The sequence below is a fragment of the Heteronotia binoei genome, chromosome 14 (genome assembly GCF_032191835.1).
Source record: "Heteronotia binoei isolate CCM8104 ecotype False Entrance Well chromosome 14, APGP_CSIRO_Hbin_v1, whole genome shotgun sequence".
Classification (NCBI taxonomy): Eukaryota; Metazoa; Chordata; class Lepidosauria; order Squamata; family Gekkonidae; genus Heteronotia; species Heteronotia binoei.
The window spans coordinates 46242326-46256631 of NC_083236.1; the positions used below are offsets into that span (position 1 = coordinate 46242326).

Consider the following 14306-nt stretch of genomic DNA (forward strand, 5'->3'; position numbering starts at 1 on the left):
AGTGAGAGAACCGGGTTTGATTCCCCGCTCCTCCACCTGCACCTGCTGGCATGGCCTTGGATTAACCATAGCTCTGGCAGAGGCTGTCCTTGAAAGGGCAGCTGCTGTGAGAGCCCTCTCCAGCCCCACCCACCTCACAGGGTGTCTGTTGTGGGGGAGGAAGGGAAAGGAGATTGTGAGCTGCTCTGAGACTCTAATTCAGAGAGAAGGGTGGGGTATAAATCTGTGCTCTTCTTCTTCTAAAGTATGACTGGGAGGACTGGTGGGGGGGGGGAATCTGTTGTGGGGGAGAGAAGGGTGCAGGGTTCAGAATCTGTGTCTGGAACAGGGGTCCTTAACACAGTGCCCATGGGTGCCATTCCACCCGATAGCTATCCCGGAAACCCACCAAGTCTTTTTTAGGAAGTGAGTGAGGTCAGGTGGTGTTCCTGTCCAGAGGGGCTGGAGATCTAACCGGTTATGCCAATTCAAATAACATTACTTGGGCAGCAGCTGCTACTACAGTGTTGGTTTTATTCTCTTCCTCATTTGCTTTCACAATTAATTTTTTAAAAAGACTCCCGTTATCCCCCAAACCTTGGGCTTGGCTCTGTGTGTGTGGTTGGTGCCTCCTCCCACAGTGGCCATTTTCAGTGCAGTCCAGAGGCGAGTTACTCCAGTCTAAGACCACTGAAGTGAATGGGCTTAGACTGGAGTAACTCGTTTTAGGATTGCACTGTTTGTGGCCCACCTCCCACAGCAGCCATTTTCTGGTGGCACTCAAAGGTGCCCACAGAGTCAAAAAGGTTGGGGACCCCACTACAGCAGATGCCCTCCTACTGTCAGCCTTCAACAAAAGTCATCACTGTGTTTTTTTTTCAAGTTTTGTCTCCATAACCACAAGGACTGGAAACTTGATGAATATACATATTTTCCCACTGCCTGACCACTGCCAAGCCACTGTTTTGGACTTGGATTCAGTGCATCACAATGCAAACACAGCCTGCGGATTTTTGGCTACTGGAAAAAAAACCTGGAAATCTGAGGCACTGATCCACATTGGTGTATTTTTTGTTAGCACCGGCTGTTTATTTATCTACATTATTTATAACCTGCTTTTCTTGCTGGGATGTAGGGTGGATTACACAGAACAGGATGGGACATTTAATAAAAACTGCAATAGGATTTGGATTGCAGAAATCTGGGACCAGCCAGAGACCAGCAACATAGTTGAGACACAGAATAAGCATTAGCAAACGGGTGGCCAAACTTGCCTAATGTAAGAGCCACGTAGACTAAACGTCAGATGTCTGAGAGCCACAAGACATGAACATCAAGGGAAGGAAGGCAAATAGAGGTGGAAAGAACGCAACTTTGCTGGAGCTTGCAGCTGACTTGGCTTGGAGAAGTGATTTAAAGATGCCTTCTCCAAGCTGACCGATGGGGTGGTGGGGGCTTTGAGAACCACACAGTATGTGTGCAAGCGCCACATGTGGCTCCCAAGCTGCAGTTTGGCCACCCCTGTATAGCGAGATGAAGCAAAATTTACATAGCAGGATCCTACTTAAAGTATGAACTCTTCACAGTAGTGCAGTCCACAGTCCCAAGCCATTTCGCTAAGAGTACAGCCCTATTACCTGTGCAAAAAAGTGCTCTTGAAAAATTCAGTCTGCAGAAAGCCAGAAGAGTGACTGTACATTAATTCCAGTAGTAACAAAATTTTAGATCAGGAAGCTCCAGCAAAGAGAATTAGCACAGTTAAATATTTAGAGTGTCAGACTCGGACCAGGGAGACCCAGGTTCAAATCCCCTCTCTGCTATGGAAGCTGGCTGAGGTGACCTTGGGTCAGTCAAACACTCTTAACTTCACCTATCCCACAGGGTTGTTGTGAGAAATAAACAAGAGATATTGTAAAGTGTAGGATTTATTAATTCATAGAGCAGAAAGTTCTGGCCACCAAGCAAGCTGAGCAAGGCCATCTTAGCAACGGCGCTGCCCCTTCCTTGATTCCAGGTATCTGCCACAGAAACCACCTGCGATATCACAAAGCTCGGTTTCCACCTGCTGATGTCACCAAGGCAACGTGCTTCCCTTCCAGTTAAGGAAAGTGCCGCTGTGTTCATCACTGAGTTTGGAAAGTACATTCAGGATCCCTTGAACGCTCTCAGTCACGGTCAAGTCGGCCTGCAGGAATCAACCAGAAGCAGCGTATGAGCCACACAGCTAATGCCCGTCTCTTTATTCGCATGCTGGGTGGGACATTTCCCCTATCTTGACCTCTGTGCCATCCTGATAGGAAGCCGAGGACTCTGATAAAGCCCAAAGCCAATCCAGCAAGTAACTGCACTCAGCAGAGGCTGGACTACAAGATCCAAGTCCCAGTGAAACTGGAGTGACACTTCCTGATGACCCCTGGCAACAGAGAGCCAGTTTGGTGTAGTGGTTATGTGCGCGGACTCTTATCTGAGAGAACCAGGTTCGATTCCCCATTGCTCCATATGCACCTGCTGAAATGGCCTTGGGTTAGCCATAGCTCTTGTAGGAGTTGTCCTTGAAAGGGCAGCTTCTGGGAGAGCTCTCTCAGCCCAACCCACCTCACAGGGTGTCTGTTGTGGGGGAAGGAGATAAAGGAGACTATAAGCCACTCTGAGACTCTGATTTGGAGAGAAGAGCGGGGTATAAATCTGCAGTCTTCTTCTTCTGTAGCCACACTGATCAAGAAAGACAGAATCTGATCTACTATGTCTGTCTCTGGACAATCTCTTTAATCATCTTCCCTAAGGACCAAGGAGGCCAGAACAGGCATTTAGATATTGTCTTGAAACTTCACCAGGTACATTGTTAATGTTTGGAAGTCAAGGAATGGGCTGCCAGTGACCCTATCAAGTTTAAATCACTATAAAACAAAACAACTACAACCAAAGCCTGATTTGTTAAGAAAAGAACGACAACTTCAGCTTTATGTTGCAAGATATGGGCACCTTGCATGATCAGAGGCAGACTGAATCCCAGAGCCAGGAGGCAACATCAGGGGAAGGCCTCAGCCTCTATACCTTGTTACTGGCCCTCCAGAGGACCTGGTTGGCCAATATGCAAGACAGAATGCTGGACCAGACGGACCACTGGCGCGATCCAGCAGGGCTCTTCTTATGTTCTTATGAAGACAACCCATGACTGAGAGTTCCATCTCTCTTTGATTTTTTTTTGTTTTGGTATTTTTGTATTTTTATGCGCATGCGTGTGTGCGTGCATGCACCTGGAAGTCGTGGTGACCTCAGGTGATTGACCCTACTGGGGGCATGGAAGATATTCAAAGAGATGACTGAATAAAGCCTTCCCCTGCCTTCAGATCTGGTATTCCAAGGAGGTCTCCCATCCAGGTACTTGTCAGAGTTGGCCCTGTTTAGCTTCTCAGATCTGACGAGATCAGGCTTGCCGGGGCTATCCAAGCCAGGCCCATCTCTCTTTGAATTCACGTCCTGCTTATATCTAACATGTGCTTTGTAACTGTGAAACTCCTTAATGACAGAGGATGGCAATTCTATTGCACAAATCCTTCCCAGGAGGGAAACACTTTGTGTGAACAAACACTTCTTGTTTCTAGAATGAGAGCTGTTGTCCACCTCTGGCCTAAAGAACCACCACCCAGAGTTGCAATTCTCACTCCATGAAGGCAGCAACAATCCCACAGTCAACTAGAACTTTCTAGGACTTCTGCCACACAGACAATTCCCCACTGTGGACTTCTTGCAGCTGGAAAAGATGCCCAGGCATTTGCTACAGTCATGGATGAAGCATCCACACCAGGGGATTCTCCAGTCTTTCCTTATGTCCTTGCACCTGCTGTCCCCTCCTCCCCCTAATGCCACCAAAAGACTTTCTGCCTTTCAAAAAACCAGCCCATCATCAGAGCTTGCAAGCTAAGCAGGGCTGGCCATGGTTAGTCCTTGGAGGGGAGACCACCAAGGAAGCCCAGGGCTGCTATGCAGAGGAAGGCAATGGCCAACTGCACCTGTTTCTCTCTTGCCTTGGAAACCCCATGGTCCTGGGGGGTGTCTGGGAGTCAGATACAACCCAATGGCAGGTATACTGCAATGGTGTTATAGTGCTTTAGCCAGAACTCATTTGCATATTAGGCCACACCCCCTGACACCAATTCAGCCGGAACTGTGTTCCTGCTCAAAAAAAGCCCTGGGCTATAGCGATATACCTACTACAGATTTTGAAAAAGCCAGTTAAAACCTCACAAGTAGCAGGAGAGTGGGGAAATGGCAGGTGTAAGGCCACACGGAGGGAAAACGGAGCCAGATATGGGCAAGAAGGTTTGGATATCTGCACGTTTCTGTCCACACTGGAGAGAAACCCACATTCATGGTGATGTTTTGAGAAAGACAGGCGCAAAACGGGTTTGAAAACCACTGGGGGAAACCTGGGAAAATCACTGAAGAAGCATGACAAAAGATGCCTCATAGGTGCTAAAAACAACCCCCCTCCCCAAAAAAGCCAGCATGGAGCAAACCTCTGCATGGGAAGCAATTTAGGAGCCCTTCTATAACTTATCCATTAATATCCATCCCTCTCCTCCAGTTTGGTGTAGTGGTTAAGTGTGTGGACTCTTATCTGGGAGAACCGGGTTTGATTCCCCACTCCTCCACTTGCACCTGCTGGAATGGCCTTGGGTCAGCCATAGCTCTGGCAGAGGTTGTCTTTGAAAGGGCAGCTGCCGTGAGAGCCCTCTCAGCCCCACCCACCTCACAGGGTGCCTGTTGTGGGGGGAGAAGATATAGGAGATTGTAAGCCACTCGGAGTCTCTGATTCAGAGAGAAGGGCCAGGTATAAATCTGCCTTCTTCTTCTTCTTCTCCCCCAAAGAGCACTCACCTTTTGGCCGCCCATGTCGGTCTTCACCCATCCTGGATGAACCACTGTGCACAGAATCCCGTCCTCCTTGTAACTCACAGCCTGGCACCGGGTCAGCATGTTAAGAGCGGCCTGCAAGAAAGGAAAGGAGACGACAAGGAGCAAGCGGGGACACAAAGCGAGCAAAGCACTGGACTGCACGAGCCTGGCAGATGGAGTCCAAAGCGTTTTTTTTCACGACACGGAGAACTTTGATTTGCAACCCAGTATGTGCTCACCGGGGGAGAAGCAGCAAATCCAAACACCGCCCCCCCACCCTGAGGATTATACCTGGATGAGACACACATTTGCAGGCACAAGGTGTTCTTTTATCATATAAAATGCCACATACCTTGCAGGCTGAGAGTATTTCCAGTTTCCACATTCAACGCACGAAGCTGCCAGATACCGAATCTGGCCACTGGTCCGGCAAGGTCAGTACTCAGACCAGCGGCAGCTCTCCAAGGACCCCGGTGAAGGTCTTTCACATCACCTACTGCTTGACCCTTTTCGCTGAAGGCTTTCTGGTGCCAAGCAGATACTCTGCTACTGAGCCACAGGCCCTCTGCATGAGAAGGGCCATCTACTCCACTAGATGTGTGGACAGCCAAGGAGGCCAGTTTATTTATAGAGTTGCCAGGTCTTCTCTTTGTAGCAGCAAGGAGACTGGGGGAAGGGCATTCCAGAAGAGGGCTGGATGTTGCATAAGAGGGCTGGATGTTACATGCGACATCCCCAACACAATGACGTTATCCAGAAGTGACATCATTGCATCACTGATGTCCTGGTTTGGGGGCAAAACTCTATGGCGGGGGGGGGGGGAGGGTTGGCTTCAAAACCAATGAGTTTGTCCAAAAACCAAGGTCACTGCATGACTTCCCCAACGTGATTACATCACCCAGAAGTGGGAGGGGGGGCTTTGCACGATAAAGTCACTGTTTGGGGGTGGGGCTTCCCCTGCCAGCTACCTGGCTAGTAGTGGGCCAAAGCTCTCGAGAGCAGGTGACCCCCCCCCCGCCAAGACCTAGCAATCCTATTCACTAGTAGCACAGAAGTCATGATACTTAGGGAGGAGGTGGGGAAATGACAAAAATGGCACCTACCTTGTTGCAGCGGTACGGAATTGAAGGCTTAACGTATGACAGGGGGACTAACTCGATGGAACCCAAGTAGGAGGTAATGTTGATAATGGCTGCCCGTCTGCAGCTCAGCCCTTTCTCGGAGCTTCCTTGGGCTGCCCTCTTTAACAGAGGCAGGAAAGCCTGGAAAGGGGGCGGGGAGAGAAAGATCATATGAGTGGCTAGGGGAGGGGCCAGGGCACCCGCTCCCGGTGGCATTTCAGTTTGCTGAAATGTGTAACTCAGTGTAACTCAGCATGGCTTCCAGTGGGACATTCCATAGTGGGGCAAAGTTACCCAACTCGGAATGTTTCAGTCCAACCTTCACAACAGATCTTGTAAGCTAAGCAAGGTTGGTTGGCCCTGGTTAGTCCTTGGATGGGAGGCCCCCAGGAAGTCCTGGGTTGCTAATGGCCAACCACCTCTGAGTGTCTCTTGCCTTGAAAACCCTACGGGCTTGCTGTACACTGGCTCCAACTTGATGGCATCTTCCACCCCCATACAATTTCCAGTTGTCCTGAACACACCACCCATGTTCCTCTCTTGCCTTGAAAATCCTAGGGGGTTACCATCAGCAGCGAGGTTTTTTTAAAATTGTCTTTTTTTAAATTAAACTTATCCTAGGACCAGATTCAGACAGGCGAAGTTCAAGAAGTAGAGTGACACTCCATTACTGCATTTTGTCTTTATTGCATATTTGTTTGTTTGTTTTCCCCCTTTCTCCTTCTTTTCTGGGAAGTTAGTTCACCCTGTGCATGCCATGCATTCTGTAATGTGTCAGTATGTGTTCTCTATGTAGGGAGTTTATTTTGCAGTGAGTTGATGGAATTAGAGTCTGGTAGCATCTTAAAGAACAAGAAAAACTCCCAGGGTATCAGCTTTCACGGGTCCAAGACCTCATTTCCTGAACTTCTTCCAGCTGCTACCAAGTTTGGAATTAATATGAACACTGAGGCAATGTGTAACAATTAAAACCAGTCAATACAACAGAAACATTTCAGGAAAACAAAGCACACAACAAAACAAGGCAAGCAAACAGCCAACCCAAGATAATAAAGTGAAAACAAGTAGTGATTAAAAAAATAAAACACCTATGCCAACAAAAATAAGCCAAGCCAATTAAAAGGACCACAGCATACAATAAAAAAAACCCAAACAGAGCCATCTAAGACAGGGGTGTCGAACCCATTTGCTATGAGGGCCAGATCTGACATAAATGAGACCTTGTTGGGCCGGGCCATGTCAGGTTGGACCGGGCCATGTTGGGCCGGGCCGAGCGATGCTGGGCCGGACCATGTGTATACACCTATTTAAGATTAGGTAGCAGGGATATAAACTTTATAAAGGACACAGACAACCCCAAATTTATATATTAAAAAACTTAAAACATGCTTAAAACATTAGCACTTATGGTTTTAAAAATACTTTCTTTGTATTTCTCCCATGGGAACTGGGCAAAGGAAGCTCTGGTTCTTTTCTTCCTTCCCCAGGGGACTGGGTGGGGAAGGAGTCTCAACCAATAGAAGGAAGAGAGGCTTGGCTCAGTAGCTCTGCTATACGATTGAGAGAGCCTGGCAAAGCAAACTATTCCTCCCCTTTCTTCCCAAGGGAGGAGCCTCAGTCAGTGGAGAAAATAGAGGTTTTGCTCTGTAGCTCCTGAGCAATTGAGCAAATTTTGCAAAGCAAGCTGTTATGCAGAAGGAAGCAAGATACAGGGAGAAGGAAGCAGATGACAGCCAGCTGCTCGGGGGCCTGATAGGAGCCCTCCAGGGGCCCGAACTGCATATTCAACACCCCTGATCTAAGATTATATTAATAAAACAGGTCTGAGGGTAGGAGCAGACCATGAAACAACTAAAAAGAAGATCCTTAGTTAAAAACCTTCCTAAAGAGAAATGTTATGGCCTGAAAGTAAGGCAGGTACCAGGCAAGTCTCAAATGGGAGGGCATTCCAAAGGTAAGGTGCCCCCACCCAAAAATCCCTGTCTCTGGTCACCACTTGCCTTATCTTTGCAAGTGGGCAAGTACAGAGAGCAGAACTTGGGGTGGTCTTAATTGGCAAGGTGGACAATATGATAGCTGTGATAGGATTCTTTTCCCATGTGACTTGTGACCAGGTAAATAGAAGTCACAGATGTTCTGCCAGTTTGTCATGAGCCCTGAGGAGGAGGAGCTGGAAGGGTTAACAGACCTGGAAGAGTTGCCAGCCAGTTCCTCAGCTGAACAAACAGCAGCTGGCCCATCAATTGGAGAGCCAGTTTGGTGTAGTGGTTAAGTGTGCGGACTCTTATCTGGGAGAACCGGGTTTGATTCCCCACTCCTCCACTTGCACCTGCTGGAATGGCCTTGGGTTAGCCATACCTCTGGCAGAGGTTGTCCTTGAAAGGGCAGCTGCTGTGAGAGCCCTCTCCAGCCCCACCCACCTCACAGGGTGTCTGTTGTGGGGGAGGAAGGTAAAGGAGATTGTGAGCCGCTCTGAGACTCTTCGGAGTGGAGGGTGGGATATAAATCCAATATCTTCTTCTTCTTCTTCAATCACTCTCCAGGCACCAGTGTCAGCTGTTGATGATCAATCTCCTCCAAGCTCTCCTCCTCCCATCTCAAGAGTTTGAAGCAGGCTCTGGAAAGAACTTTCAGAGCGAAGACATGAGGCACACCGATGCTTCAGATCTCTCAGCCCTGAGTTCTAGCAGAGTCACTGCCACCCAGGGAGCAGGCTGATTGAGACTCCCATATAGCTCCCACCCAGGACCTGGTAACCTTGTGGAAGCAACAAGTCTATTCTCTGGCTTGCATCCACGCTCCTTCCTGATTCCTGATCTGCTTGATTTCCTTGGCACCCTGACCTTTTGGCTTTTGGACACTGACTTCTGATTCCGGTTTGTGATTCTGCATTGGTGACTTGGCTCCTGCTTGACTTCCTGGACTTTGACCTTGGACTGGCTTTGGACTCCTGCCTGCCTGCACCCTGAGAACGTGACACAGTTCAGCTGGTCAAAGTTTCTCCTTGCATGGACTCTGCAGTCCGTGCCTGTTCTGATCTCCTGCCCCCAACACTGCCTTACCTGACTCACTAACAGTGGCCCAACCACATTGGTCCGGAATCCACTTATCATGTCTTCCTCATCCACCACGTCCAATGCCACATCTTTAAAAATGCCGGCGTTGTTGATCAGCAGATTCAGTCCCGACCCTTTCAGGTGATTCTCCACACACACTGCAGCTTCTTTAATGCTTGTGGAACTCGTAGTATCTGCAAAGACAGAAGTGGAAACAACGGGTAACAGTGGGGAAGAGTTTTGGAGCATGGGGAGCAACGGGAACAGTTCTAACCTCGCTTGCTCAAGCCAGGGCCTTCAGTGACAAGAGAATGTCTTTGGGGAGACATCATTGCCTGAGAGGATTCAGCCCTTGACAAGCTGAGTCCATCCTGGGCTGGCCAGCCTTTCAAATCAACCTGCAAAACTGGTGGTGGAAAGTGCTGTCACACAACAGGGGACCAGGGAGGGCCTATTACTGGCTGCCATTATCCTGGTACGGATCTATTTGGGAGGGCCCAGAGCATCCACCCAACCCGTCTTCCCTATTAGCAAAATCTTTTAACCGTGACCAAAGAAATGTGAGGATCCAGGCAGTTTAACGAGAAGTTTAATATAAGTGCCCTATATAAGTGGGTAGTAAAACATTTAGTGCAACAGTGAATATAGAAACAGTAAAGGTCGGTGTAAAGAAATAAAAGCCCTGATGCGTCTAACCTTGGAACCTTGTTGTGGAAACAAAATTCTAAAAAAACAAAAGTTTAAATGTTCATGAAGCGCACCCGTGTGTTTCTCCTCCATTCCTCTTTTGAGAGTTCCGGCATTTCTTTTTTTCAGAAAACAAGGAGTGAAGGCAGAAGAGTCCTCAGGTCCAAGGATAAAGAACAAGAAAGGACATACCTAATTTCACCATCACCAGGTTTGGGTGTTTGGAAACCAGATTCCTGAGTTCCTGAAAAGACAGAGGCAGCAGGTAAGGAAAAAATAACAGAATGATAAATGACAAGGTAAAATTGCACCTTGTTTAGACCAAGTCGGGCTGGTGGTGGAATATGCAAGCTTTTAGATCACAGAGAACCCTTCCGCTAAAAGATTTCCCCCCACCCCCATCCAGTAAGGTCTGTGAAACTAACACCTGCCTGCTAGTAATTATATATTTGCTTAAATTTATATACTGCTGGTTGGCCATTAGAGTCTCAAAGTGGTTTGCAACTTTTAAAACCACAGGCTTTATGTCTTCTTCTCTCAGCCCCTGTTCCTTCTGGCTCTGCTTTATCTCAGCCCTCCATCTTCAGTTTGTAAAGAGAACCTACACTATTAACCTCTCAACCTTGAAGTACCGAAAATGTAAAAAGAGCATAAGGTTATTTTCTCAGACCTCCCTTGGAAACAGAAAATGTTATGGAGCTTTTCTATATGACTATTCATTTCTTCCAAATCAGGACTTCTAGATCCAAGTTTTAATTACTTTATTAAGCTTCCACTAAGTCCTTTCCCCTCATCAGCCTATTGCCAGGGATAAGAACATAAGAGAAGCTGTTGGATCAGGCCAGTGGCTCATCCAGTCCAACACTCTGTGTCACACAGTGGCCAAAACCCAGCTGCCATCAGGAGGTCCACCAAACCCGGTTAGAAGCTTCTTAAATATATATCTAGAGTGTACATTCAATTGAAAACATATTTGTATCTTTTGGGATACTGACATAAAAATCAAGATATGGGGAAAGGCAAGCAGCTGAAACGGTCTGTAGGAGAACTCTTATTTCCCAGAGAAAAAAGGAGAAATCTGGCTCCAGAAGGTAACACATTTAAAAAATTCCTTTGGCTGTTCCCCAACACGTTTTCTTAATTTAATCCTGATGACTGCCAAGCAGAGTTAAAAAAAATGACTGAGAATGGTTGGGTTTTTAAAGCTATTTTTCTGCTGTCCAAAGGTGGTTTCAGCAGGTTAAAGTGGAATGATTAATATGATGAAACATATTTCTAATCTCATGTTTGCTCTAAAGGTATCTGTTGTATTTGCCTCCAATTTCAGCCAAAGCCCTCAGCCATTTGGGAGGGCCTTTTGAGTCACAGAACTAGTGGGAACAATCCTCAATATCCGCTTTGAGCACACCAGATCAATTTCATCTCCCTCAGTTACCGGCTTGTTATTATTCCTAACCAGTGTTCCCTCTAAGCTGAGTTAGCGTGAGCTAGCTCACAGATTTTTACCTTCCAGCTCACATATTTTTGTCTTAGCTCAGGAAAAACGGCCCCAGAGCACACTAATTTATGCAGTAGCTCACAAAGTAGAAGTTTTGCTCACAAGACTGCAGCTTAGAGGGAACATTGTTTCTAACCCACTTAATTTCTAAAAATCAAGTCTTTACTGGGAAAGAGAGGCATACTGAGAGTCAATGCAGTGTCTGGGTTGGAGACTAAAACCTGGGAAACTTGGGTTCAAATCCTCACAGATAATTGAGTGACCTTGGGCCAGTCACACTTTCTCAGCCTAGCCTACTTTCCAGGGAAGGGAGAATCACCACAGTCTCCTTGGGAGGGAAGATGCTCCACAGATTTTTTTTTTTAAAGCAGCTTCTTATGAACTGGCACCTGAGGAGAATTTTCATGGACATTCACATGACAGATTACTAGAGGACAATTAGCTTTTTGAATAATTGTGTCTTCACAAATATGTCTTTAATTATTTTGTATTTGACATCTACAGTCCACCACAGAACCAATCTTCTCATGTACATCTGCTTTGTTGCCAGGGTACCTTCGCTTTGTTATAACCCACGGTCAAGACAAACCAAGAATTGTATAACAGCAGAAAGACTCACAAGTGTATTAAGCTTTGGTGGGCCAGAACCGTGGCATGAGTGTCTTGGGGGAGGGAATGCCCCCCTGGTATCCTCAGTTGACTGATTTGTTTTATGTACTTGACACAGATGCATTTCCAACTGTCTTAGGTACTGAGGCTAAACAGGCAAGACTATTTAGCATAAACTGGTTTGAGGATCTGCTTTTCGCCTTCTCTGGGAAATAATCAGTGATTTGGTCTTGAACCAGAGGGAATCATATCTGCTGTTCAGATACTGTTGTTCAGGCCTCAGATTCAGTGTGAGCTCACAGAAGCACAGCTCCTGAACCTTTCTGAGAGTTCCACCTCCTCCTTCTGAGAGTTCCACCTCCTTGTCCATTGAATAGTAGGTGCAGCTGCATAACAATCCCTGGATGAGCTCCACAACCTATTTTTCTACAAAACGACCCCTGCTGTTGTTTAATGTTTCCATTTCCAAAGAATATTCCATTTCCAAAGAATCATCTGGAGGTCATCCAGAGCAATCTTTGAGCAAACCCTAAAGCACGTTTCGCAGTTCATTATGGTTTTGCGGTCGGGTTTGGGATTATATTTGATTAACCTGCCTTTCTGTGTTTACAACCAAGAAGAAGGAGGATGGGGGCAGCACCAAGAGAATTTGTCCCATAGTTTCATTCGACAATACTTGCAAGCAGAGAACTCATAATTAATAGTTCTGTAATTAATACTACTATTCTTTTGTTGTGGTTGACCCCAAACAGGGTTGGATTCTGAAATTCATACCCCTTCTCTCTTCCCAGCTGCATCCAGAGCTGAGTTTTACGCTCGTCTTGAGTTCAGAATCACGCTTCCAAGTTAAAGCTGCAGTACAGTGTGGTTGCATTTGATGTTCAGGCTCCTTTGGATCCAACCTTGGCTTCCCAAAACTGACCACAGGAATATTATTAGGATTACTTAAAAAGCAGAAATGGCTTTACAATTTCAAAGTTGCTGCGGCATAAACTCTAGAGGGAGCAACAAAATAAACTTTGAGTCCAGCAGCACCTTTAAAGCCAACCAAGTTTAATTCTGGGTATAAACTTTTGTGTGCATGCACACTTCTTCAGGTACAGAAGTGTTTAGGCAGACGAAAGCTTATACCCAGAATTAAACTTTTGGCGGTCTTAAAGATGCTACTGCCTGGACTCAAACTTTGTCCTATTGCTTCCTTTCAGCCCCGCTACCCACCTGGATCTATCCAGTGACAGCAGTGGAGCCAGGGCTGGATTAACAATTAGGCCAACTAGGCACTAGCCTATGCCCCCTCCCACTCCGAGAGCCAGTTTGGTGTGTGCGGACTCTTATCTAGGAGAGCCGGGTTTGATTCCCCACTCCTCCCCCTGTGGCTGACTGAATGGCCTTGGGTCAGCCATAGCTCTTGTAGGAGTTGTCCTTGAAAGGGCAGCTGCTGTAAGAGATCTCTCAGACCCATCTACTTCACAGGGTGTCTGTTGTGGGGGGGGGGGGAGATAAAGGAGATTGTGACTTCTCTGGGATTCAGAGTATAGGGTGGGATATAAATCCGTTATCATCATCATGATTACACCTTTAGGGGCTCCTGACCAGCTACCCCCCCCCCCCGCCCCGTTTCCTTGCTGCTTGCAGCCCTCCCAGCCTGCACCTGCAGCCAGCAACTGAGCCACTCTTTACCCGACTTGCACGGGAAGGCTGTTGCTGGCGTCGCTAGGGGGCCTCCGCAGGGTTTAATCCGGCATTGATTCTGGGTATAAACTTTTGTGTGCATGCACACTTCTTCAGATGCAGAAGTGTTTAGGCAGACGAAAGCTTATACTCAGAACTGAACTTTTGGCGGTCTTAAAGGTGCTGCTGCCTGGGCTCAAACTTTGTTCAATTGCTTCCTTTCAGTCCCGCTAGCTACCAACTGGATCTGTCCAGAGGCAGCAGCGGGCCTTATATTTGAAAGGAAACATGCCCAGAATCGCAGTGCGCAGCTGTAGTGCACAAATCCCAGGAGCACTGATTTCAACGCAAACGCGATAGCGGCCAGGGCACGGGTTGCACAGTCAGAACTTTCAGTGCTGAAAGCGCGAAGAAGCCCCACAAATCCCAGGGCGCTTCCTTCCGTGTAAACACGCAGAGGTCGTCAATCCCTCGGCCACCCACCCCCGAGCTCCCCCGCACCTGTCCGCGCTCCCCGTCTGGTTCCCGGCTGCAGGCGAAGATCCATCGCGGCGCGTCGGGCTTGCTGAGGAGTTGCCGGACCAGCTCCAGGCCAATGCCGCGGTTGGCTCCTGTCACCAGGACGCTGCACGCTCCCAGCACAGCCATTCGCTCCGCTGCCGGCGCTGCAATGATCTGCGACAACCCGGACTGCCCGGGGAAGACCCAAAGGGCGCCCCCCGGTGGTCACACGCGGCAATCCGACAGCGCTCCGAAGCCCAGGAGCAAGTGAGAAGTACTCTGATA

At 47.7% G+C, this 14306-nt stretch overlaps 1 protein-coding gene across 1 annotated transcript; it reads right to left on the bottom strand.

The window, feature by feature from the left end:
• Positions 1-1891: 1891 nt before the first annotated feature.
• Positions 1892-14191, bottom strand: LOC132582541 (C-signal-like). The gene is made up of 6 exons (XM_060254161.1): positions 14022-14191; positions 9935-9986; positions 9062-9249; positions 5982-6140; positions 4861-4971; positions 1892-2164 (listed from the first exon to the last, which is right to left on the bottom strand). The coding sequence occupies exons 1-6, from the start codon at positions 14166-14168 to the stop codon at positions 2051-2053; spliced, it is 771 nt and encodes a 256-aa protein (XP_060110144.1). The 5' UTR covers positions 14169-14191; the 3' UTR covers positions 1892-2050.
• Positions 14192-14306: the final 115 nt, after the last annotated feature.